Source organism: Scleropages formosus, chromosome 21 (genome assembly GCF_900964775.1).
Source record: "Scleropages formosus chromosome 21, fSclFor1.1, whole genome shotgun sequence".
Classification (NCBI taxonomy): Eukaryota; Metazoa; Chordata; class Actinopteri; order Osteoglossiformes; family Osteoglossidae; genus Scleropages; species Scleropages formosus.
In genome coordinates this window covers 9722579-9749062 of record NC_041826.1, presented here as the reverse complement: position 1 = coordinate 9749062, position 26484 = coordinate 9722579, and the positions used below count along the sequence as shown (strand labels likewise).

The 26484-nt window shown below is 43.4% G+C and overlaps 2 protein-coding genes across 4 annotated transcripts; one reads left to right on the top strand and one right to left on the bottom strand.

The window, feature by feature from the left end:
- Positions 1 to 5: 5 nt before the first annotated feature.
- On the bottom strand, positions 6 to 7581 carry sar1b (secretion associated, Ras related GTPase 1B). Of its 2 annotated transcripts, none has more exons than XM_018728972.1 (7): positions 7436 to 7581; positions 3460 to 3535; positions 2770 to 2889; positions 2256 to 2321; positions 2061 to 2164; positions 1545 to 1676; positions 6 to 673 (listed from the first exon to the last, which is right to left on the bottom strand). In XM_018728972.1, the coding sequence occupies exons 2-7, from the start codon at positions 3515 to 3517 to the stop codon at positions 557 to 559; spliced, it is 597 nt and encodes a 198-aa protein (XP_018584488.1). In that variant the 5' UTR covers positions 3518 to 3535; positions 7436 to 7581; the 3' UTR covers positions 6 to 556. The 2 variants fall into 2 exon arrangements, with proteins under 2 accessions (XP_018584488.1, XP_018584489.1); XM_018728973.2 differs by lacking the exon at positions 7436 to 7581 and adding an exon at positions 7045 to 7291.
- A 458-nt stretch (positions 7582 to 8039) lies between these two features.
- Positions 8040 to 25701, top strand: sec24a (SEC24 homolog A, COPII coat complex component). 2 transcript variants are annotated; one of them, XM_018728970.2, is made up of 24 exons: positions 8040 to 8392; positions 11694 to 12212; positions 13940 to 14119; positions 15111 to 15212; positions 15571 to 15654; positions 15747 to 15907; positions 16239 to 16420; positions 16956 to 17058; positions 17274 to 17400; positions 18072 to 18181; positions 18302 to 18414; positions 18784 to 18902; positions 19577 to 19632; positions 20002 to 20208; positions 20938 to 21061; positions 21192 to 21350; positions 21560 to 21733; positions 21877 to 21987; positions 22249 to 22424; positions 22543 to 22680; positions 22786 to 22890; positions 23023 to 23115; positions 23204 to 23307; positions 23535 to 25701. In XM_018728970.2, exons 1-24 carry the CDS (start codon positions 8335 to 8337, stop codon positions 23647 to 23649), a joined length of 3420 nt encoding a protein of 1139 aa, XP_018584486.1. In that variant the 5' UTR covers positions 8040 to 8334; the 3' UTR covers positions 23650 to 25701. The 2 variants fall into 2 exon arrangements, with proteins under 2 accessions (XP_018584486.1, XP_018584487.1); XM_018728971.2 differs by lacking the exon at positions 15111 to 15212 and having other exon boundaries at positions 8041 to 8392.
- Positions 25702 to 26484: the final 783 nt, after the last annotated feature.

The following is a 26484-nucleotide window of genomic DNA, read 5'->3' as shown; positions in this document are numbered from 1 at the left end:
CAGTCAAATAAAAAAAGACATACATTTCAAAGTAACAGAGGTATACATGGCCACAATTTTCTAAGTTTATTGAAACAAAGTTTTTTTTTTTTTTTTTTTAAAAAAAAAGATGAAATACCAGTCACATGTTTGCAAATCTTCCTGTTAAAAAAGTGCATTGACATACATACAGCTGTCTTTTTTTTCTTGCAGTTCAAAATCTGTTGGGGATGAGATGCCACGACTAAAAATCATTGCTGGGGAGCAACAGCTATGTTGCAATCGTCTCCCCACATCAATAAGACTCAGTGGGGAGAAAAAATGCCAGGGGAATGGAAGATATCAACTGCTTAGTCTACACCTTTCTGCAGGGTGGATGCCAATGCCATCTTATTTCCTCTCAAAAGTCATTTAACCAAGAGTTCAATCAATAAAAAGTCCTTTGGGTTTAAGTTATAATGTTCTGGTAGCAGAGGCAGACAGTCTAACCAAACATGAGACTGAGTATGGTGGCAACTGGGGGGGCTAGTCGATGTACTGGGACAGCCACTGAGCGTGGGGACGACCAGGGGAGGGGCTAGTCGATGTACTGAGAGAGCCAGCGGAATCCCTCGCCGTAGCCCTGCCTCTTCAGCACGCTGCACATGAACACTTCCAGTGGCCTCGTGTTCAGCTCCTTCAGCGGCACGTTGCCCTGGGAACCATGATCAACAGCGTTAAAGACCGGGGAGGTGGATGGCAAGTACACCAAAGAAAGAACTGAAGTGAAAGCTGTTACACGTGAGGCCCCTGAATACACCGGTTCCTCGTGTTACAAATGTTCGAGGTTTAAATTTTTCAGAAATACAAACATTTTCTGATTTATTATTTAAACTTAAAGCACTGTTCCATTCTCTAACTTTGTTCTCCTGCACAGCAGAAGCAAAAAGCTTTTGAAAGTATTTTCAGGGATACTATAAATTAACAGAAGGGCATGTGTACTGTGTAGCTTTTCTGATGGTGATTTAGCAGAAAAATTGACTTTGCAGTTATGAACGAATCAAGCTATGAACATACTTCTGGCTCCAATTGTGTTTATAAGTTGAGGAGCCAGTGTATGAAGGCAGAGCAGCCCTGCACTGTTCCATCTGTTTCCCTCTACAACCCTGTAATGGTTAAAAAAAGATGTAATCCTTCAAGCTTCCAACTGCAGAGTACATTTAAACCATTTATTTACACAGTGATAATGTTGTGTTAATGAGTTTGAAAGAAACAGTCACTCAAGGCTTATCTAAACTGTCTAAAAATGATTGTTGAATATAATTCAGTTTAAAAAAAAAAAAAAATGTATCTAGGTAGTTACATTACTCATCTATGATAAACCAGTTAGAACAAGTGAGTCTTTTACGACAGTCACATGGTGAGAATAGATGGAGAATGACAAGGACGTTTATTTTATTTGATAGAAACTACAACAATGTAGTCACACTGTATTTCAAATGACTGTGCAGGTAATGAACCCACTAACACATCAACTGTCAAAAGAGAAGCTAAGATAGGAAACAGAAACCATCTGCAGTTTTTACCTTGCCTGTAGTCTGACCATACAGCCCAAAAAGTTCACGCAGCTTCTCCTCACTGATGGCCTCTGGTCTGTCAATCTTATTTCCCAAGATCAAAATGGGCACATTGGCGATAGTTTCATCTGTCATTAGTGCCTGCAAATGACATCAGAATGTCACATTTCCACCAGCTGTGGAGACTGTTAATGAGGCCAGGGGCAAACTGACAGTTCTTTTGGCTGGAAACTCCCTTAAATGGGGAGAAGCTAAGGAGAGCCTGCCACAGCCAGGATATTTGGCCTAAAGATAGATCAGCTGATGGAGCGGAGACTCAAAAGAAAATGCAGCAAGAGGTTCCCGGAATGGCCAAACAAACGTGTGCTGTAGTAGCAATGTGAGAGGCCAAACAAACATGTTAATCACCGCACTACTCTTAAAAAAAGGGCCTGGCTCTTGTAAGACAAAAAGAACAGTGAAACAGAGCAAAATCTGTGCCTGTATGCTTGGTTTTACCAGGGGTTCACGCTTGGACAAACTTACATCAAGTTCTGTTTTGGACTCCGCCAATCTCGGGTAGTCTGCACAATCCACGAGGAAGACGATGCCGTTGATGGCGGGGAGGTAGTTTTTCCAGACTCTTCGAGCTGGAGGTGGAGACAGAGACATGAGAACAGTGAGGTGAATCCCAGGAAGAGGAGGAGCCAAGCTTCCTGCCTGAGTCAAGAGGTCACCTACCTTGTGCGTGGCCACCAAGGTCAAAGGTGGTGAAAGTCATGCCAGCAATCGTCAGCTCTTCGGAGGCTAGAGGGAGAGAACGCAGGTGTGTCATTGGTTTGCAGTGTTCCTCACTGCTGCACTATAGCACTGATGGTGAGGAAAACTGAACAGGAAAATAAAACAATATTCTTAATGCTTTAAAATTACTTTGATTATGCTGAACAGTCACTGTCAAAGCAAGAGTTCTGTAAGCAATTCTGCTCTAGTTGGGGGGGCCTCATACTAGCACCAAAATGTCCTCTTACCATCACGTTGGTCCCAGTGGGAACAATACAATGCCAAAAAAAAATCTACTATGAACTCTCCAAGTGAACATGAAAGGAACGATGCTCTTTTAAACTGTTAAGGCCATGATGCCAAATTTAAGATTAATCACTGCTTTATAGCTGCCTGTGATCCCCACCCCATTGTCTGACACCATCCAGTGACATATTTCCAGCTCTATAACTGACTGATGGAAAGGGCGACTCACTTGGATGCAAAGTGGGCACGTGCTGTCCCAGTCTGTCATCTTTGAGCATGTGCAGTAGTGTTGTTTTGCCTGCATTGTCCAGTCCAAGAAACACCAGCTTGCCAGATTTCTTGTACAGTCCTTCAACGGAGCAGAAAACAGTTTACACTTATTCCATTGACTCAACTGAAGGGAGGGCAAAATAAGTCACTATTTAGATTTACATATATTCATTTAGCAGGTACCTTTCTTTGAAAGAACATCAGAGTAAATAAAAGGGGGGGATGAAGGGCTGAGAAAGAATTAAACAATTATAAATACTTTCTGTGGGTCATAATCAGCCTACCATAGCTTTGCACACCAATATTAACAATACGAAATAAGCCACATAAAAATATGGAGTAAGAAAACTTGTCTGAGAACTTACATCTGATACTCTGGTTTACTCTACAGACAAGGATTTTTCCACAATGCACACTGCTTCAAGAATGCATAAAACACTGCAATAGGCTACTATAGGAAAGTAAAGAAAAAAAGACTCAATAACCCCTGTAAAATAAAGTGTAAATACTAATCTGGCTGAAGTAAGAAGCACTGACAGAAACACACTAGCTGGTGTCGTAAGAGCACATCCCGAAAAACAAAGACGGCCAAGAGCAGAATGTGTGAAGCCTTAGAGTATAAACTATGAAACTCCGTATTGGTGCTTACCTAGAAACTGCAATACACTACTGAAACCACTGTAAATCCAATCAAATATGAAGGACATATCCGGATATTGTGAATCCTGAAAGAAAGTAAAAGAAGATGAGTTACACCAGCATTTCCTTGAGCAGAACCTGCACTGCTCTTCAGCTGAAATAAACATTCCCAAAAGTTCTGTGTTATGACAGATCAGAAGATTTTGTCAGTAACAAGTATTAACATTAGTTAGCTTTCAGTACAATATTTACACCCAAGCGGCGCCCCAGGTGAATCACAGCCCCTGGGCTATGCGACTGGCAATATGCATAAATCCAACTCCGTTTTGAATGCTCACCCTGTGTTTCCATGAATTTCCCCCCAGAGTCCAAAAACATGTGTTTCACATGAATTGTGACTAAATTATCTCTAGTGTGTCTATATGGGAGTGAATGAGTGACTGTGTCTACCCTGTTACGTATTAAGACCCTGCCTCACATACTATACTTAGGTACAGGCTCCGGATGACCATGACCCTGTACTAGACAAGAGATTACTGACAAAGGATATAGCACAGTAAACTTAAGATGAATCAATATTTTCAGTGGTGAAAGCACTGGGCCTGTAACTCTGTGATGACTTAGTTATCATGCAGACAGAGATGAAGCGTGACACAGAAAGCAAAACAAAAAGGAAATCTACACCAGAAAAAAAGAAAACACCTCTGTTTGGTGAGAAGCAGGAAATTTATACAGAACAAGAAAACTGATGCAGAACACAAAATTAAAAACTGACAGAGTTGTACGTCCACTGATCACTCTCTGTTACAGAGGGGCAACACGGTCACAAACACCCTGGCTTGGGCTGACAAAAACCAATCACTTTCTCTGGAAAATGACAGTAAAATATCAGATATAATCTTAAGGATAATTTTCTTGCCATCAGGAAGGTTTGGCTGTTGTTAAGACAACATTGATTGTAGTTAAGAAAAGTGACCTTGCACTCTGAACTAAAGACAGTTCACACAGTTCAGCCCAATGCTCAGTTACTAAGGGTGAATTCCTTACTTTCTTCAAAAGTTTTTCAGAAAAACTGGTAAGCTCTCTGCACCTCTACAAAACATTTATCCAGTTTCCTTCGGTTTAATATGTCAGTATTGGTTGTCAAATTTATTTTCCTGGTGCTTTAAGCTGTTTAGGAGTTTGATGAGGTTGAATTTTTCAGCCCCTAAGCATAATCCCAAAGTTTCATATTGCATAAGGACCATTCTAATACAATCCTCCCACTACAGAAATACGAAATCTGCATTTTTGTCCAAAAACATTCCTGATTGACACAGTAATGCTCGGTTGGGTGTTGTTGGTGGCAAAATTAAGTTTTGCTCCACAGAAACCGGATATTTAACAATACAGCTGGAAAGTATTAGCAAGTGTTATTCTAGTCCCGGTCCATCCTTCCCCACACCCTGATTAAAGTGGTTATGGAACGTACCGGTCTGACCTGTGACTCGAGTTGCACAACGTGCGCGCACACGCTGGATGAGGTATACAGGGGCCAGAGGTCAAGAACACGCAAACAGAGAACATACACGTCAGCAGATTTTCCCTCTCGCTATGTCATAAGGCCTGGCCAGGCTGAGACGGGGAGATCCTTGCGTGACGTTTCTTTGTGTGTCAAGTTTCACGGGCTTAAAATATGCCGAGATGATTCACTGTCAGCCCCAGCATGAACGGATGGGTTTTATGCAGTTAAACTGAATTTTTAAAGCCCAAACACTTAAAGACTTGAGGCTGTATTGGATCCGGAGGAACTGCCTTAACGCTTTGAAAAATCATCACACCACAATGCTGTACTTTGCCCCATTCTCCCTCCCCATATTCACTTTCATGAATATCACCATTAAGTGAGGAGAGCACAACAAAGGCCTGCTGTACAGTAAATGTCAGCTGCTGAACACACATCAGAGAAGAAAAAAGGGCAGTAAATGAGAGCATATACCGCTACTAAAGCACACAATCTTTGCTCGCGTTTTTCTCTACAAACAAAACCTTCTGCACAAACATGTATTCAAACAGCGCTAGAGATAAGCTCCATGGAGAAGACCTGGAGCTCAGCACTTCCACCCCAGTGGACTCAGTCCACACGGGATGTTAATGTCACACCAGACACTCACCGATTCCACGTACATTTTAATTTAGCTAATACTTTTCTCCAATGCAATTTACAACGTTAGGTTTGCACACTAACCAATTAATGATTTACCCATTTGTATAGTTGGGTAGTTTTTACTGTATCAGTTCAGGGTAAATACCTTAGTTGAAGGTATTACAGCAGGAGGTGGGATTCAAACCTGGGTCCTTCCAGTGCAAGGTGTCAGCTCCAACCATCATGCCACCTACTGCCTCTTTTCTCGCTTCTCCACCCCCTGCTGTGACCCCGCTGCCAAGTCATCAGGCAGTTTCTAAGTCTACGAGATAAGGCGATGCACTGGATTCATTCACCGAACACGTAAAACCCCTTCAGGTGGCAACTGGAATTGGTGTAAAGTTCAGAATCACCGTCAGTTTAACAGAACATAATCACACTGAGAAGAAGCGAACAATTTGAGGAAGGGCTAAAACCCAACCCTGCATGCGAGTCCAATGCTTGGGATGCGTACCTTGCGGTTTGCTCCCAGATGAGCAAAACCCTGACAGTATTCAATAATCTACAGTTTAAAAAAAAAAAATCCAACATCATTGCCTGTGTGTGGAGCTGCAATTTCGAGATAACCACAAAACAAAAACGGACACGCTCTCTCTAAAAAGAGAATTACAACAACAACAAAAAAACTGACGAAGCAAAAACGAGAACATCGCAAGTGTTTGCGAGCAATCAGAAGATTCACAATTTCTGCGCAATAGTACCGAAAACTGGGGAAGCAGGCGGCACAGCAGTCAGGCCTGTCACGTTGATCCGAACGCCCCAGGTTTAAATTCGCTTCCTGCTGTCGGACCACCAATCAAGGTAGGAACTCCTGATACAGTAGAAATCACCAACATGTATAAATGGACAAATGATTAGAAAATTTATCTACAGGGCAAGTTCAAATGAACAAATGTGTCAGATAAATAAAGGTTAACAAATGAAGATCTGAAGAATACCCTTAGATGAACAAGTAGATTTGAACCAAAAAAAAAAGAGAGTAATACCCAGGTGGTTCAGGCAGAGTTGGTTCAATGTCTTCAAGACTCTGTTAGTGCTGTGAGGACCAAGAGCCCCTTTTTAGCAACAGCTCATTCAATGTGGACTAGCAAACTGAAGGTTGCTGGTTCAAAACCCACACCAAGAGGTATTTCTGTCAGACCCGTGAACCTGCTGCATTTCCTCTTCTCAATACACCGACAAAAGCCAAATGGACAAAATTTGATTCATCTAAACAAATAATAATAATAGGGTAAACTGCAGATAGGTACTACTAGAAGAAGGCACTACTTTTTTGTGTAATGTCCCGACTAATTATTCCCACAAATTACCTACTTAACCGCGATTAATTAATTTAATATAATAGTGTCCCAATTGAATTGTAAGATTTGGACAACCAGCCAAAAACACATTCAAAACCATACGGCATACCTGATACCATCATTTACCCGGCGCAGAGACACAGACACTTGTTGACTTATTTAGCCATGACGTTAAGCGATTACTTCGTCGTCTAAGACATTCAGTAACTACCCGGTGCCCTACGACTAGACACAAGACACTCAGAAACGTGTCCCTCCCTGTCACAACCCCACGCTAGCTCAGAACAGAAGCATTATTCACCCCCATCTTCGCGCCCTGGTAATCTTATTCTCGAACACGGATTTTCTACGTGTTAAAAGGCGCTATTACGCAAGAGGAGCCAGTTTTTGTCGGAGCTTCCTGCCTCCGCTGCCCCGCCGGCTCGCCGAGTGAGTCTGAAACACTGAAAAAACGGCAAACTCCACACAAAATTGAAATTAAACGCCACACACATACGCACCTATTTTCGCTGTGCCGAACGAATAAATACCGCTGCTCTTAAAATTTGCTGCAGTCGTTTCGATTTCTGCGGTGAGCGTGTACTTCACCTCTCCCTTTCTATCTTCGTGTTTTGTTTCAAAGCCACGACACACAGCAATGGCCGACGAAGCCCTTCCGGTGTGTGCTTCACAGTAACCCTTCCGATAAGGAAAATTCTTTTCCTAATTTACTTAAAATAACTAAACATTACACGCAAAGTACAGGAATTATATTTAAAAATATTCAAAAATCTGTACTACCGTTACTATAGTATTTTGGTGAAGTTGTGAAAAGTATATTATAGATATTCTGAGTAACAATTATAAAACAAAAATTGTCCCATTATTAAACAACTAATAACATTTCGTCTCACAGATTTACATTTAATGCAAATATTTGCAAGAATAACAAACGAGAAAATGATTCTTATGAATGAACCAGACCATCTAAGTTTTCATTGAGATTTGGGTGGACTCCACAAAATTCCGGGCCTAAAAGTGTGTAACCACCTATCACAAGTTTCTACTCTAACCAAACACGCCGCTACACAGGAAGTGCCACGTGTACCAACTGCGCATGCCCGAGGAGGATCCTTCGCCGAGGAACGGAATCTCGACTTCCGGTGTAGGAGTCGAGGAGGATTACACGATTACTTTCGGTGAGGCCTGTACACCCAGAGCGCCTGGGAACGGGCCCTGGGTCATGGTTCTCTGTTAACCAACTGCCAATTCTGAGTCTTCGCACAGCCCGCGGGCTCGTCGGTCGCCTTAATCGACTCCTTTATCGTCTCCGAGGAGCGTCGTTCGTCACCCGGGCCGGACGCCCCTACCTGGCTGCGTGACCGTGCGTGTACTCGCCCCACTCAGCCTCCGTTCCAAGATGTCAACGGCCGGGTTCAACTCTCAGAACGGGGCGGGAGGACAGCCCTTCGCCAACGGTAACTGAGCACTTTGTCCCGTTTTACTCGCGGCCCTCTTTCGCTTTTATATTTTGTTATCTTCCGCTTGAGTTGTACACTTGGATCCTCAACTGGAACTGGAAACGGGGCCACGCGCTCACCTCACTACACTAGCATAGCCGGCTGCTGAAGTGTGAAAACCCTCGAATTACTAACTCTTTCCTCGTCATACTTTAGCGACATGTATCCTCGTGTTACGCGCACTCCCGAGGCTCTTCGCGGTTGACTCTCTCTCTGCACATGACCGGACGGCCGCGCGGTTCGGCTTCTTTTGAAAGTTTGACGCGTTTCAGACAGCGAACGGGGGACTCGTTCGTTCCCGCGGTTACCTCTCCGCTGGAATTGGGATCGCGACATGTTCTGCTGCAGCAGTGCTCTCTCTGTCTCTCTCCGTCTCCCTCTCTCCACTCGGACTCCAGTCAGTCAGTGGCAGCGCTGAGCGGGAGAGGCCATGGCATGGGCGCTGTACAGTACTGCTGGTGACCGCACGAGACGAGTTTACTCACTCACTGTGCTGCAAGTTTAGTTGTCTTAACTGCACTAGACTAGTAGTTAAGACCATGTGCTTACGTACAACTACAAGTGCTGTATTTCTTCATACACGGTCACTGCGTCTTAAGAGGAGGGTTATATCATCATGTTAACATGAATCATGGAGTGTGGGCTGCGACCCTCTGCTCTGCCAGTCGCTCGGCATGATCTCCCCTTTTCCTCCAGCTCTCACCCTAATTTTCTCCTCATAATTTATTGTTTACTGAGTTATCTAACTAAGTACCTATGTTAGTAACATCTTTTCTTGGGTTGGACTGATAACCTGATTTGCTGTAGCAAGAACACCATGAATGATCCCGCACGAAGGGCAAGTCCCGTTCCTTTGGGCCGGGAGCGTGTCCGATGTGGCAGGTCCCTGGCGGGCGCCCAGCCCGAGGGCCCCGGTGTACATGTGGCACCTGCGAGACTCCCAGCTCTAGGACTGTACCCCGCAGCCGTTGATGGCCGGGTGGTTTGCTAATTGCTGTCGACAGTTCCTCCAGCAGGTTTACCGTCCCGTTGTGGAATTGCTGCGGAGAAATTCCATTTCATTTCTATCGCTCTCCTGCCACGTTGACGCACCTCGTTCAGGCACACGAGTGCGATGTTGGGTCGTGTGCCAAAATTTGTACCGAGCCTTAGAGAAAAATAAATACGAAATAGAAAAAATATAATAGATAATTATGTGGTTTGTCTACCGGCACATCTGGTACTGTAGTCGTAGGGACTGCTGCCTTGCGGTCTGAAGTCCTTGATTTGAATCCAGCTCTTATTGCAGTGAGTGAGAATCCCCTGCTGCATATGGGTAAATCACTGCAAGGTTATCTAATGTGGTCAGGTGACTTGGGCAAAGACAGCAGTTTAATGAAGGATGTAATAGTAACTATAATAATAAAAACTCAAAACATGGTGACATAACTAATGAATGTGATTATTAAGTGACTTGGTTTTTGGTCTGCAGTGTCTATGAAACTATAGTTGTGTCCCCAAATGCAGAGGCATTGTGAATATTAATGCTGCAGTGTGTCACACGCTACAGGTGTGCTTTTATTAAGTTCCTGCTGTCGCTGGAATTGTGCTCTGATAAACTCCTACCTGTAGATGTTCCTTTGACTGTCGAGCTGCTGTAACCTTTGCTCTCTGGTTGATCTCTGGACTTGGTTATTTGGACTGTGGTTTGACAGTCAGGCGATATCACAACTTGTTCCAGTGTTGCCAAAATGGTCAGGCTTAGGATATTTTAGAACGTTTTTCTTTACTGAAATGCGTTTAAATGGGATCTTATCCTCGCTCACAGTGAAATCAACCGGAAAAACAAATTTCAAATTTTGTTAGTGGTTTGACTTTATATATTAGTAATAATATATTAATATTTTCAAGTTTGATCATTAAGTGACATTGTAGTTACAACAGCCCCTTTCTTCTAGATGGACCTGGGTTTCATTCCCTGATCCTGCTGTAATATCCTTTATCAAGGTTCTTGCCTTGAACTGATGCAGTCAAAATACCCATCTGTATGAATGGGCCAATAATTGTGAGTAGGATATTATACTAACCTAGTGTCATAAGTCCCCTTGGAGAAAGGTATCTGTCGAATGAATAAATATTTCACTTTAGTTTCAAGAAGAAATTCAGAATTGAAATGGAACTTCTGCCTCTGTTGTCAGTTTCCTGTGTGAGTGATTAAGGAGACTTAGGCTAGTTCTAATTGGATAGTTTCGTTTTGAATGGAAGCTCACTTTGGCTGTGGTGGGCAGCGTTCAGGAGGTTAATTCATGTAGCTTGGCAGTACACAGGGATTACGTTCATCTTGACCCTAGTCAGTAGTCTTCATTTTTCCCTTGGCCTTTCACCAGTTCAGCATCTGCAGTCCAGCTGAGGGGAAAACCAGGGTATGCTAGGGTATAGTTTTCAATTCCCTGTGCAATCATACATCAAGTTGAACAGCTTCTGGTACCACAGTGCCAGAAGATCACACATCTCAACTTCTAGCCAAAACGTTGGTGGTTCAGATCCATTGATCGAAGGAGCCCAGCTGTTGTATACTCTAACAAGGTACCCAACCTTAGTATCATTCCGTTTATGTGTATTATTTTTACTATTATTGATTGTCTGATGACTTTACCCAAAGTGACTACCACATACTCAGCAGAGTATTCTTACTGTATCAATCCAGGGTAAGTACTTTGATCAAAACTGCATAGCAGGAGTGGGATTTGAACCAGAAGCCTTTAGATTACAAGGCATTATCTCTAACCACTGTGTTAATGCTCCAAACCTGAAAGTAATGAGGTAGATGGATGTGGACACCACCATCTTGTGTTTTTTCCCCTCTAGTAAATCCCAAAGTGGCCTCAGTCTCCTTTTCTGAGGGGGACAAATCCCTTACTTTTCCTGTGTCTATTTGTTCCCATGTTCTGTCTCCTGTGTGGGTGAGTGCGGGCTCATGCTTCAAATCTGGGTAAAGCGATTATACGTGTCTAATCTGATTGCTGTGTAAGTTCTTGGGGTAATTTGTCCAGTAGCCTCCCCTCCTGTGTTTATATCCATCCTAATGTATTACTTCGGAAACTCTGGCAGAATGAATCCACCCCACAGCCCTTGTGTTATGCATGGAGAAAACTAACCAAAGATGTGGTTCTGCAGCATTTTAGATCGATGCCTGTTTAGTTATGATCAGTCAGTATCTCCAAATACATGTTATTGTGTTCATTGTTTTCTGATTTTCTGTTTTTATTTCCACCCAAAGGTCCCTCACAGAATGCTGCAATGATGTACCCTCCAGGCCCCAGCCACAGCATGATGGCCCAACCTCCCTATTCAAACCCTATGCCTGGCAAGCCCCCACTCCCAGCTGGGCCTGGGTTGTACAATCCTGGCTCTTATCAGATGGCCCCTCCAATCAGCTCATACCAAGGTCCTGGACACACAGTGTTGACTAGGCCACCGATGGGACCCCCACAACTCGCTTCTTCTGGCCCTCCATCACAGAACTCCACCCCTCCACCGATGTCCACAGGTAGCTTTCACACAGGGGCACAGCACCCTATGCAGCCAGCTTGGCTGTGCAACGCACCTCCCGCTGTGAGCACCCCGCCAGGGTCTGCTCCGCTGGGAAACCATGTGGCCCCACCTCCCAGCTCTGTACCAAACCAGCACCCTGTGCCGGGATATCCCGTCAGGCCACCTCCAGTTCTCCATAGTGCCTCTACACAGCCGCCTGGACCTCTAGTGCCCCCTGTATCTAGCAGTAGCTATAGCTCCTCAGGTAAGTCCCTTTCTCCTTTGCAGCTACAGAAGCCTTTGGGATAAGGCTTCTATACACTGGCTCTTCATGTTGTACAAATTCTCGGTGATACAATAAACTGGAAATGTTGGTGTTTTCCTGTCTGTTTTCAAAAGTTTGTTGTGGAGCAAATGTGACCTGTGTTTCTGCATCCAGTCATTAGTTGGCAGTGAAACACACCATAATGGAGGAGGACCTTGGGACCACCTTAATTTAGCTCACTTCCAAAGTGTTTATAGCTTTTGACTGGTGTTCCTGACTCTCTGTGATAAATAACAAAATGAATGTTGGGCATGTTTATACGATGAATCGGTCAACAATCAGAGCTCAATAGAAGGATGTGGAGATGATTTTTCTTTTATTTTTAGCAATTTGAAATTTTAATTTTTATGTACTCTGTGTGAAGTCTTGGAATCTGTTTTATTTTTTCTAACCATCTGAGGTCTGTACAGAACCATAACCTTTGAATATATCAAAGGATGTGTGTATTATGTTGGGGTTATGCAACTCATTGATTGTGACTTAGTGGTAACGCTAACTTTGGATTTAAGAACAAATTGAGTTACGAAGAGTCTTCTGGACGTTATTGTGTTTGTGAAATGAGAAGGCTGCATATCCTTAGACACACAACAATCGGCTTGTTGATTTTCATGCCTGGGTCCTCATGCTGTGCTTGGACTGTGAAACAGTGATAAGGAAGCAGATGATTTTGAACAAGGAATTTGCTAGTGGCTTCGAAGGTCTGCTTCACACCAGGGAGTAAACCTTTTTCTTTTCTCACACAGCACAGAGCTGGTTTGACAGCATTTGTTACTCTGGCAGGCAGGGATTCATGAAAAGGAAGATTATGAGGAATGGAAGCAGCAGGATGGCTGATCCGTTTGTTTCAGATCTTATGAATGACAGTCTGTCTTAGCTGTGCAGGAATCTTCAAGGCCTTGAGTGACTGAACCTTTTTTTGTGCGTGTGATAAAGAATGACTAATTGCCACTCCACGTGTTCCTATACGTTGTCCTATCCCCCGGTGTTCTGACCTCATTTTGTCTACTCCTGAAGTTTGATTCCCCGTGACACACAATCGTCAGTATGTTGGTGTGAAGTTCCTCTTTCGTTTTCTGGAGGATTTTTATCCTTGAGAAATGTTGTTTCGTAATTAAGGTGGTGCATTACCAGTGCAACGAAACAGAGGAAATAGAAGGCAAAGAACAATGTTGAAGTCACACTAGTATAAAATATTAAATCTTTCTGTGGTTTTCTGTTGCCAGTAAACAACTGAATGATTTTGTTCATAGGTTTGTGTGTGAGATACAAATTACAGGACAAACTTTGGTATTCAGAGGAGTCCATTTGAAAAGCATGTACATAGCAAATGATGCGCTAATATGTTCACTGCACTGGCCTTCATCATACTGTGACATGACAGTAGTTCATATGGCCACCGAATACAACCTTCAGCATGAACTCTAGAGCAGATTTTGCTCAGTTTGTCTGCAGTTTGTCTCTTCTCCTTCTATGTGGGTTTCCTGTAGCTTCTCCAGTTTCCTCCCACAGTCCAAATGTTTGTGTTTCAGGTGAATTAACATGTGTTCAGCTCAGTGTGTTTTTATCTGTGTCACTAACCTTGGACCAGAAAATTTCAAAAACTGAGGGATGAGAGTTGATCTTATGTTGGAATGACTTATTGCTGTTTATGTCATGTGACCCAATAGGCTCTGCCCCTCTGCCTATGAACCCGGTATCGTCTCATCACTACCCCCCTGGGAGATCAGGTTACAATCCCGCGCCTCCAGTGGCAGCTGGACCACTGACAAGCATGAGGCCCACACCACCCCCCACGGGTCCTGGGGGAGACGCCCCCCCTCTTGTTGCCCCTATGCACCAGCAGGAAGGTAAGGGCTTGCCTTTTGTTAGCTCTGTGTCAGTGGCTGCTCCAACGTATGGTTTGTTACAGTCTCCTTTGACTTTGAATTCAGCCGCTGTTGATAATTTATGATCAGTGAAGAAAGTAAAGACTTCCACATTTGCTTACTATGATACACATTTCCATTATTTATTTTACATTTGCTTTTCACCAAAGCATCTTGCAGCTTAGAGTAAACAAAACTTACACAACCAAGAGACAAAGAACTTTAGACACAGGATTGTGAAAATACGGCTTGTTTGTCTGAATTCGCCATCTTGCTGGTTCACATCCTCCCAGCAACAGCCTATAGAAGTGAAGTTCAAACAGCAAATACACGGGTAATTTTTGTAGATTGTGTTGGATTTATTTAGCTTTCAGGAGGTCAGAAGAGCAGTGGCTCTGAAAGAGATGGATTTGAGACTCTTCTTCAGTGTTGACAGGGATTCAGTAGCTCTGAGGGGATCGAACAACAATAATAGAGACAGTAATCAGGGACAGCTTGTAGTGCAATGGCTAGAACAGATGCCTTTAGACCCAAAGGTTGCAGATTTGACTCTCACCTCCAGCTGTAGTACCCTTGAGCAAGGTGCGTACCTTAAATTGCTCCAGTAAAGTTACCCAGCTCTATAAATTGGTAAATAATTGCAGGTAGATTAACATTTTAAGTCGCTTTGGGGAAAAAAACGTCAACTAAATGAATTAATGTAGTAATAATCTAACAATAGTAGCGCTGCGTAATTATGCGTTTTTACTTTAATTTCACAGGAAATTTCCCACATGTCCCGGTTTTTACTCTGCTTGAGGAAAGAATGCATCACAAGCATTTTTTATTAGAGAATGTATTCTGATAATTGACTGTTATAGCTGAGCTCACCATGAATATTTTCAGCAATCGTTGGGTACATTTTTGGTTATTATAAAAGTTTTATATTCCCAGTGAGAATTATTATTTTTTTCCCTCACTTTTTTCATACCAGCCTCTCAGTTTGGAAAAATTGTTAATAACACTGCTCCTGGTGATTACCCCTTGCCATCCCACTCTGATGACAAGGGCAAGGAGTTTGAGACTGAGCACCCAGGTGTGACATTCTTGTTCTGTGACGTGGCATCTGTCTAGTGCTGTGCCTGTGTTCGTGCTAAATATTTAATGACTTCCCATATATCCTTTTCGCTGCCTCTCATCCGGCTGAACAGTGTACATTTGCTGAAAATGAAATAAGTCCCATAAACGTTGCAGCTGGGTGATGGAATTTCCTAAATTGTTCATATGTATTTTGTGTTATGTTTTTATTTTACGTTTTCTTCCTTTCACCATCATGCATGTCTTTTTGTGATTGGAATGTAAATGCTGTGATGTGTTGAAGGATTTTTTAAAAAAAAAAAATAAAGTATGTGTGTTTAGCTAAAATCAATTAAATCTTTTCCTGTAACTAAAAGGAACAGGACACGGTCCTTCGGCTGGTGATGGCCCGCATGTCTCAAACAGCTTTGATCACTTGGAGGCAGGTGCTAAGACTGCAGGTAAAGACCATGGATGCTACATTTGTTGCATACCGAATGAGCCGGAGATCTGTTTGATCCTTCCACTTTTCTTGTGTCATCCTTTATTCTAGCCGGTCCCACCCCTCCTCAGCCTGGGATGATTGGCAGGCCGATGGGGCATTCGTATCCGTCGCTTCCGCCCGGCTACCAGAAAATGGGGATTCCCCCCAGTGCATCCCCTCTACAGTCCCCCAAACCACCTTACAATGCAGCCCATCAACCGTACCAGCAGGTGCGATATCTTCCTCTCAGCAGTTGCCACAGCTTTACAGGTCTTTTCAGGCCAGGAACAGAGTGCTTCTTACCTGTTCACATCATGTTTTGATTTAGAGGCCTGCCAGGCTTGTTGAACGCAGCGTGATACCCCCGTCTTTCCTTTGTCTTGGTGGCAGCCATATGGTGTCCCACTTTGGTGTGGTAATCTTTTAATGGCTCCTACCGATGCTGCAGGTCAGAGAGTGTGAGAAGCGGAACAGCTCTTGGTCTAACACGTTTTGCAGTGGACTGCAGGCGGTGAGCTGCCCTGATTGACTGCATTCTGCTATTCTGCACTGTGTTCTCAGCCCTTGGCTGGCCCTGTTCAGCTGACGCCCTCTATGGCTGGATTGAGCCTGCAGTCCCAAACTCCCGAGGCCCTAAGGGTTGTGAACCTCCTGCAGGAACGGAACATCCTCCCCCATGGTGCTGTGCCCCCCCCAACGCCCTGCCTTCCCCAGGACTTGCAGAAGTTCAACTGCAGTCCAGAGTGAGTCCAGTCACAACTCAGCAGCCCTCTATCTGTGGCTCATCGGCTGCTTTTTTTCATACCACTCTAAACTGCCCCTGTTCATTTTTATGCATTCATATCATATATGTTCACAGCAGTTCAGACTTTACTGCCTGAACAACAGACTGAACAGTGTCCATCATAACACTGTCCATGTATATGGCTCACCCTCAGAGTTGTGGATCTTTCATGAAGATTGCATCGAAGATCAAAATTGATAGCCCAGAACAGTCTTAATGTTCTTCCTGGTAGTTTTGCCTTCTGAAATCTTGTACTGTTTAATGACCCAAATGCCAAGGACAACATGAAGAATGAGTCCCCACTTAGCTACTGTTACTCTTGTGCTCCTCTGAGTGAGTGGAGTCGTTTTGTTTTCATTCACGCAAATGCTCCTGCGTTTCACTGTGCACTCAGCTTTGATGTGGTTCAGGTGCAAAAAGCTACCTAGCAGATGTCAAAACAGCACACTTGGATGGCTTAGATGGTTTCTGATCCTTTCCCTTTTTCCTTGCAGGGTTTTCCGCTGCACGCTGACCAGCATCCCACAGACACAGTCCCTGCTGAACAAAGCAAAACTGCCTCTGGGGTTGCTTCTGCACCCTTTCAAAGACCTCTCAGTAAGACATGCCACCTGTGTTGTCACCGGATCAGAGTTGATTTGTACACAAATCTTACGTGGCATTGGAGTTGTTAATTTGGAAAATGACTGCTGCCTGAGAGCCAGATGCTTTTTGCTGGTTTTTCCACTGAGTGTCAGAAGGCCTCATTGATCATTGCACATGTGTGTATGTATGTGTGTGGTAACCATGCTGTATGCTTTGGGTGCCCGCAGCAACTACCAGTGGTCACCTCCAGCACTATCGTCAGGTGTCGCACTTGCCGGACCTACATCAACCCCTTTGTCACTTTCCTGGACCAGAAGCGCTGGAAGTGCAATCTGTGCTACAGGGTCAATGATGGTGAGTGAAGGCACCTCTTCCTTGACTGGTTTACAAGTCGCTCTTTACTCTTTCTAACACTGCAGTTGTTGGACAAGCAGATGCGCACACATAATGCGTGGGCCCAATAATTTTGTTGGTGAGATTTGAAAGTAATAAAATTCCAAGCAGTGTTACCAACCACAATTTCAAGAGCAAAAAGTTGGAGCCTCCCCAGGGACACTTTGGCATGTTGTCAAGTTGAAACCGTATTAAATTAGCAGCGAGGGCCTGGGAATACCCGTGCTCCTGTGGTTGTTTCATTGTGTCTCTTACAAAAATACTTGTTCCTGGTGAAGCCTGTAGAATGATAGGAAACAGGCGACTCAGTGTGTACATCAGAACTGCGTACCTCGGCTTGACGTTCCTGAAGGGAAGTTTGAAGAAGGTTTCACAATCCAATTGAGAGGCAACAATTGACTAAACTGGTGATAATGAAATTGGAAGGATTAAAATGTAAAAAACTGGTTATTCTTACGTTATACGTAAAAGAATAGTTTAGGAAATATAATGTTGCTTGGAACGTATTAAAATTTAGCTTTAGTAATCTCACTATAAATGTTAAGTACCTTTGACTGTTAGACCTTCACCTCTCTCCCACTGGTAATTGTTCCAGGTCTTTAACCTGTTACATCTGCTGTCTTTCTGCTCAGTTCCTGAGGAGTTCATGTACAACCCAGTGACCAGGTCCTACGGAGAGCCACATAAAAGACCTGAGGTTCAAAGCCCTACCATCGAGTTCATCGCACCATCTGAATATATGGTAACCTGTCTTGTGGTATCATTGGTTATTATTCCAGTAATTGGTCAGGATAACGTTCACTTTTTTTTTATTTTGGTCCGTCTTATAGCGAAACAATTTATAAATTTGTTTGCTCCCCAGCTGAGGCCCCCGCAGCCTGCGGTATACCTCTTTGTGCTCGACGTATCCCACAATGCAGTGGAAACGGGATACTTGGATGTTGTCTGCCAGTCTCTGCTGGACAATCTCAATTCGTACGTACACCACATAAACTAATACAGTAACTGCAGTCCATTAAAAACAGGCTTGATCAGGATTGGAGAAATCAGCAGCAGATGAAAACCTCAATCTCCAGCATTGTCTCCCCATGAATCTGTGCCCCACTCCCTTTTGATATTAAATTCTTGCTGTTATAGTTCAAGGACACACAGGCAAGGTTGGTTAGTGGCTTGGAAATGCCACAGCGATTGCACCTGGTTGCGTTAGTGTTTCCTACCCTAAAGTGGTCCGCTGTCAAGAGTTGGGCTTCAACAGATGGAGTCCCCTTGATGATGCAGATGCAAGATATGAAAGATAGTGAACAGAGGATAATATTTACTCTAATGAACACATCTGTATCACAGGCTTCCTGGAGATGCCAGAACGAAGATTGGCTTCATCACTTTTGACAGCACAATCCACTTCTATAACCTCCAAGAAGGGCTGTCCCAGCCACAGATGCTTGTTGTTTCTGACATTGAAGGTGAGAAACTTGCTGAGGTTAGCATTTCCCTTCAGTAAATCCTCCACAGCCTTGTTCAGCACAGAGCGCATGTGTGTTGATAATTTGTGTTTAGCTGTTGCCTGTGTCCAAGGCTTCATATAATGCTGGGTACAGTACACTAAGGGACTTACAAGAATGTCTGCACAACAGAGCAATATATAGCACATGCTAAAGGTAATATAGTCGCCAACACACTTGAAACACATGTCTTTGGGTTGTGGGAGGAAACCAGAGAGCCTAGAGGAAACCAGTGTAAACAGTGGGGGACCATGAAAACGTCACCCAGACAAAGATGGATTGGACCTCACAGTTGTGAGAAACCAGTGGTACCTGCTGTGTCACTGTGCTCTTGTTTGTAGCATAACTCCTTATATGGTATAAGCAGGTTTAAACAATTAACATGCTATTGTTTCAGTGCTTTTCCTTCTTTGCGAAGAATGCGTTATCATGGATGTTCAAAGTGTTTTAAAGCCTTCTGTATTCACGGTAGATTTAGTATTGCAGTTATTGTTGTAGTAATGAAATGATCACTCTTAATTTCCCCAGCAGATTAAGTAGAGGCAGTGGCGTTTATGAATGTGTTAATTTAAATGTTAAAAGGCTCCTGTTAGTAAATCATTTTCAAACTGTTTTTTTTTTTTTTGACTATGCAGATATTTTTATACCGACACCAGACAGCCTTTTAGTGAACCTCAGTGAGTGCAAGGAGGTAAGGACAAGCCATTTCAGCAAATCCCCCAATATGTAATAACATTATATATGTGTTTTTAAATTCATCACCAGTTTAAAACCTGCTTTATAGTGTGCTTTTCTGCAGAAAATCAGTCTTGTAGAGTCTCTTTTGAGATACATCTCTTAAAGATCTGTGAAATTACAGATTTGTTTATTGTTAACTCAATTTACACATTTGTTCACCTGCAATCTGGCCAGCATTGACTGTTTTGGGATCATTATTTTTAGCTTGTGTTTTCTGCATGATTGAACTGAACAGCAAATGGTATTCTGACTGATTTGCATGTTGATACTGAGGTGTGCGATCAGATTGTAGCTTCAATGGCAACTTATTTTTGTTGGCCAGCTTGTTCAGGATCTGCTGAAGGCCTTGCCCCAGATGTTCAACAAAACCATGGAGACACATTCTGCACTGGGCCCTGCCCTGCAGGCTGCCTACAAGCTGCTCTCCCCCACTGGTGGCCGGGCATCAGTCTTCCAGACTCAGCTGCCCACGCTTGGTGCTGGAGCGCTCAAGTCCAGGGAAGATCCCAATCAGCGAGCATCAGCCAAGGTCAGTAGTGTGCTTCTGTAAGGCAGGAATTATCCCAGTGATTTTCAAAAAAGGTAGTGCTGGTGCCTCAGTTCCTGGGCTGCGGGCTTAGATGTGGGGTTCACCCCTGCTCAGTCTCTGTGCTGTTTGTTTGTTCTCCGTATGTTTTCATGAGTTTTCTCAGGGTGCTCCGGTTTTCTGTCACAGTTCGTACATGTTTGGTGGCATTCGGGAGTCTAAATTACCCTTGATGTGTATGTGTGACTGAGCTGTAATGGGTTGGTCTGGATCTGTCCATTTACCTTGCCCCACTTAGTATGCTTCCAGGATAAGCTTTGGACTACTACAACCCTCCGTTGATATGTGGTTACTGATTATTGACAAGAGTTTTTGTGTAATGTAGCTTACCATGTTGTAGCATTTTCCTTGAAGTGTGTACATGGGTAGCAAAATACAATCGAATTCAGTTTGTTTTTAATAGAGTTCTCTCGCTGTGACACAAAATGCTGAACAAAGGATTCAGAGATGACAAATAAATAGTTGACTATCAGTATTGAAGTTAGAAAATGAATTGGTATAATTTTCATGTGAATGTTGAACAAAAATCATTTAGCCAACACTCAGGGAGATGGCTTAAATAAACTGGTTAAGCGCCTTAGTCACGAGCCCATATATAATTGTGTAATCAGAGAAGAGAATGAAGGCCACTGCTGCTGTTGACTCTTCCCTCTTAATGCTTTTAACCTCCAGGACATTCAACATCTGACTCCTGCCACTGATTTCTACAAGAAACTTGCACTCGACTGTTCAGGGCAGCAGGTGGCCGTGGACCTTTTCCTGCTCAGCGGGCAGTACTGTGACCTTGCCTCCCTCGGTAAGCATCATCTGCTTAGGATACCTCTCTCTCCCTGGTGCAGTCTCGGAGTACAGTGTTTCGTCACAGCTGTCCTCATGCTGAGGTAACAGAAATGACGGCCTCCATCTTTGGGTTGATTTTGTTGCAGGGTGCATATCCAGGTTCTCCGCTGGCAGCGTTTACTACTACCCCTCGTACCATCACCAGCACAATCCCAGCCAGGTGGAGCGCTTCCAGAAGGACCTGAAGCGATACCTCACCCGCAAGATTGGCTTTGAAGCCGTCATGAGGATACGCTGCACCAAAGGTTCATTTTAGGGTGTCGGCTAGCTCGTTTCAGCAGTGTTATGTGGAGATTCTGTTAAGGGAATATATCACAGTATTAAAAGGTCCAAAAACCTCTGGAAGGAACCAAAATGTAAAGTGGCATAAGTGTTAGATTAAGTCCATGGGAGCTTGTGGAGAACAGTTAACAGAACATTCTAACCCCAGAACCCATCCACATTCTCCACCCAGGTCTGTCCATACACACGTTCCATGGAAACTTCTTTGTGCGCTCCACGGACCTGCTGTCCCTGCCCAATGTGAACCCAGATGCTGGCTTTGCTGTGCAGATGTCCATCGAGGAGAACCTGTTGGACATGCAGATGGTCTCCTTCCAGGCGGCCCTGCTCTACACATCCAGCAAAGGTATGAGCTGCTAAGAGGACTGCTAATGAGTGGCTCCTTGGAGCAATGTGCATACTTGACGAAGTCGGGAAGTAGTTTGACAGTTAGTTAACCGAATGTCAGATGTGCAGCCTTCAACAGCAGTGCTCTGTGTGTGTTTGCAGGAGAGAGGCGGATTCGAGTACACACAATGTGTCTACCCGTTGTCAACTCTCTATCCGACATCTTTGCCGGAGCCGACGTCCAGGCCATCACAGGACTGCTGGCTAGCATGGGTATGAGCTCGTTCCTGATAGCCATTGTGGTAAAATCATGATCAGAAAAAATGAAAATAACTCTCGCAATAAAGCATGGCGCCTCCATTATGGACCTAGTCCAGGTAGCAAGGTGTATAGATATAGATCTGGTAACATTCTTCCCATGGGATGTTCTCAGGTTGTACTAAGGATGTGTTTTCACTGTCACAGTTGAGCTAATGGTTGCTGGAGACTTTAGACAGAACTTGCATGTGCGAATCCCTGTTGCGCTTCCTACAGCTGTAGACCGCTCGGTGACAGCCAGCCTGTGCGACGCCAGGGACGCCCTAACCAATGCTGTCATCGACTCGCTGGCCACTTACCGCTCATCTGTGCTCACCATCCAGCAGGCTGGGCTCCTGGCCCCCAGCTGCCTTCGCCTCTTCCCCCTCTACATCCTGGCCCTTCTTAAACAGGTGCTCACTCTCCTATCCCACTCTATGTCCCTGTTGGATCCAACACCAGTCCCTGCAGTGAGCAGCTTGTTTTCTCTGAATGTCAACGAGCTGCTGATGTGTGATATCTCTGTCACAGAAAGCCTTCAGGACGGGCACCAGCACACGCCTGGACGACCGCGTGTTTGCCATGTACCAGCTCAAGTACCAGCCGTTGTCCTACCTCATGCCCATGATTCACCCTGTGCTGTACAGGGTTGATGACCTGACCGATGAGGTAAGCGTGAGGGGATTGGATAAGCAAGAGAAGTGTCACACCCTGATCCCACTGTTACTAACATAGCCCCCAACCCCTCCTTTTGTTTGATTTGCCTCTCTGTAGGGAGCCTTGAACATTAATGATCGCACCATCCCACAGCCTAGAGTGCTGCAGCTATCGGTGGAGAAGCTGAGCCGTGAGGGAGCCTTCCTCATGGATGCTGGCCTGGTCTGTGCCTACATGTAGCACTATCTGGGCGTCATTAAACATGTCTTGCCTGAACTTCGTTCAAGAGACTGGCACACTAAACTGAAGCTCACATTTGGGGTTTTTTTTTTTTTTTTTTTTTTTAAACTGCAGGTGATTTTCCTCTGGATTGGGAGGAACTGCAGTTCCAGCTTTCTCTCCCAGGTCTTGGGAGTCCCAAACTATAGTGCTGTACCTCAGAACATGGTAAGACAAAGACCACGGCATTGTCCTCTATCCTGCTTTGCTTGTCTTGGTGTTGATGAACACTGTTTGTTTACCTCCTTAAAAACAGACCCGGCTTCCTGAATTGGACACTGCCGAGTCTGTGCGATTCAGGGCCTTTATCGGCTGGCTCAGGGAGCAGCGGCCCTTTTACCCTGTCCTACATGTTATCAGGTAGGCTCTAGCAAGGAGCGAACCAACTATGAATAGCAGCAGCTGCAATACAAGCAGTGTGTTTACTTCCACACAAGGATATTCGATCAACTGCAGTCCAATTCAGTTAATACAAATGCAGGAAAGGTTTAAAAATTTAGTGTGCTAATATTCCAGTACAATGGGCACAAGGTTACTGGGTTAAAGGAGCACCAGTTGATGGACTTTTCTTGACTTTTCCTTTCCAGGGAGGAAAGCCAGCTGAAACCCAGCTTTATGCAAAACATGATCGAGGACCGCACGGAGTCAGCGCTGTCTTACTATGAGTTCCTACTCCACCTGCAGCAGCAGATCAGCAAGTAGGCCTGGCAGAGGATGCGCAGGAGAGGAATCAGTGTTGATGGAAGACAGAGACTATGGTGATAGTATCTCTAGGAGATGTGCTTCAGAGCACCATCAGTAAGCAGCTCGCCCTGCAAGTACCTCTCACTTTTCCTGAAGCGCAGCCCATTCTGTGGACTTCATTTAATCCAAATTCAGCTTTTCCCTCCTCTTCCTTAAAAACTGAGCAGAGGTGAACGGGGACAGTATGTAAGGTCTCTTGGAAAAAATGGCAAAAAATAGTGATTAGGATCTTAGAACTTAAGAGTGAAAAAGTTGACTGTTCCTCTGCTGCAAAATACAGCTGATTAACACGCCTGCAAAAGAGATGGAAATTCATTTTGTTAAAAAAAGCACATTTATGTTTGATAATAAAGTAATATATGTATAATTTATCCTTTCTGAGGTAATGTCTGTATGGATTATTGGACAGTCTCATTGCAAATAGAAGCAAAGTGAGACTTCTAGAAGTTACTTGGTCCTTGGTAACAATGGAAAAAGGCTCAGCATTACTTCTTAATTCTAGATTATGGAGTACAGCCTCATTTTTAAGTCACATCGAACAAATATATTTAGGCTTGTTTCAGTAAAGGCAGACAAGAATTCAAAAGTAATTTTACTTCTTTGCTGCCTTTGCTGCATAAACTAGCATATTTTATCATTTCAAAGTTTTGTGCTGTTTGAATTGCATATTCCTCTGCATTTGGGAATTTAGAGCATCTCTGAAGACGTCTGATTTTGTTTACTTTTAATTTATGCGCGTCCCTGTTTTGGATTTAGTTATATAATGACCATTTACAGAAACTTTGTTTTTACAATAAATCTTTCTGTTTAAATAGACACTATATATGAAATATTTTAATAGGATATGGGTAAATTCTTTAACACTCAATTAAGCCATTGTGATCTTATTCCTGCTTTTCTGGAAATTGTATATTGGAAAAATCTATATTATAACAGATTTGATTGTAAGTGCAACTGTATTGCTGTGACATGATGCTGAAATGGAACTGGGCGGGGCTTCTCCAAACTTTGTTTTGCATTATGTGTGAGAATTTTCAAAGGATTCAACTTTAACAATTGTTAGCAGAGGTATAATGTCTCATGGACAACATGTCTGCTTGTCTTTCACGGTCCATTTAGAGGGAGAAAAATTAAAACAGCTGTAACAGTTTCTGTGGCCACATTTTAAAATGTTGCCTTTGAACCCAACAAAGTTTCTCTGTGTTTTTAGAAGGGGAAAAGTCAGTTTGGGTTGACTACTTACAGATTGCTGTCAATTGAGTGCACTGCCTTTCTCCAAATCAGCATTTGAAGGAGTGAACGATAAATGTACCAATGTTTGGGGCAAAGAAAATATTTGGAGATCCCCTTTTGAGTCAGAGGACAAGTTTTTTTAAAGAATTTGTTAAACTGTAGTGGTTTTAATGGAAATAACCGAAAATAAACAATTTAGTCTTATTCTGGATTCCATCTGAGTAATCCCATCGTTATTAAAATGCGCAGGTAACAACCGGGACCATTGTGTCACATTTAACGTATGGCATCTTTGGAAAACTTACGGTGATTCTGTGCTCATCAATGCCTTGATTCAATCTTTTGCAGTAACCACTTAATTCATCTGTATGTAACAATTGTATAAATCTTGTACAGTTGTACAATTGTACAGTTGTATAATTGTTACTTAATTGTTTTATCCTTGTCAGCATTGAGACCTCAGACCTCACTGCTGTTTGAATCAAGGTTAGACATCAGTGAAGATTTATATTGACTTTACGTTGTTACCATGGTTTACCCAGATTCTCACACGAAGAACAAGTTATAAGATATTAAGCTTTGGACTTCAGTTATGATTTGTACATTGTAAACAAGACAAAAATCATTTTGTAAAGTAGTGTATAGTATAAAAATTAAATACTAGCTCTCCATAAAATGAACTGTGTGTTTGTACCAAACTGATTGTACAGTGAACTGTCTGGAGGTTATAACTGATGGAAATAGAAAAGAAAGTAACACAATTAAATTCTATTTCACAGAAAGCTGCCTGTCTCTTCTTTCTCCTTTTAAAAAAAAAAAAAAAAAAAAAAAAGACCTGCTAATGTTCATTGTTATTTTGGAGTTACTTAGTTATACATTTACCTGACAGCTTTTATTGACAGCAGCTTAATGATTTACCCATGTATTACCGCATGGTAATTAGTCTTGTGCCAAGTCGGGGTAAGTTGGTACTACAGCAGGGGATGGGATTTGAATTGGGATCCTTTGAGTGCATAGCAGTTGCTCTAACCACTAGACCACCTGCTGGCTTTGCAGTCTGTACTTGAGATGCATCGTGAGAGAAAATTGGATGTTTACCAGTGAGGTCCTAGGAAAACTGGTGGTGCCATTTCTCATTCTGTACCACAGCCCAGTGGTACATGTGATCAAGCTGAGTTTTACCCTCACTCTCAGTAAAATAAAGATCTGACGGTGACAGCAGTGAGCTCTCTCTCTCAGGGCGTAACATAAATGTATGTAGTGTGTGCCACAGAACCTGTTAGACTGGACCACTAATGTGGGGATTCAGCTGGCCTGGAGCACAAAGAGGCGGATACCAGCAATGTTCCAGCGACGCTCATTGTCAGGATTCCCTTCGTCTGGTTATGGCAGCTGGGCAGGTAGTTTCTTGTCAATGTTACAAAGATGTTACAAACAAAAACAATTTCTGCATGAAGTCTGGATTCCACTTGGATGGGCGCATTTGAACATGTTATTACGCTGGCCTTTAATAGAGCAAACTGCACTGTTACGGCACTATTCAGGCAGATTGGTTACTCT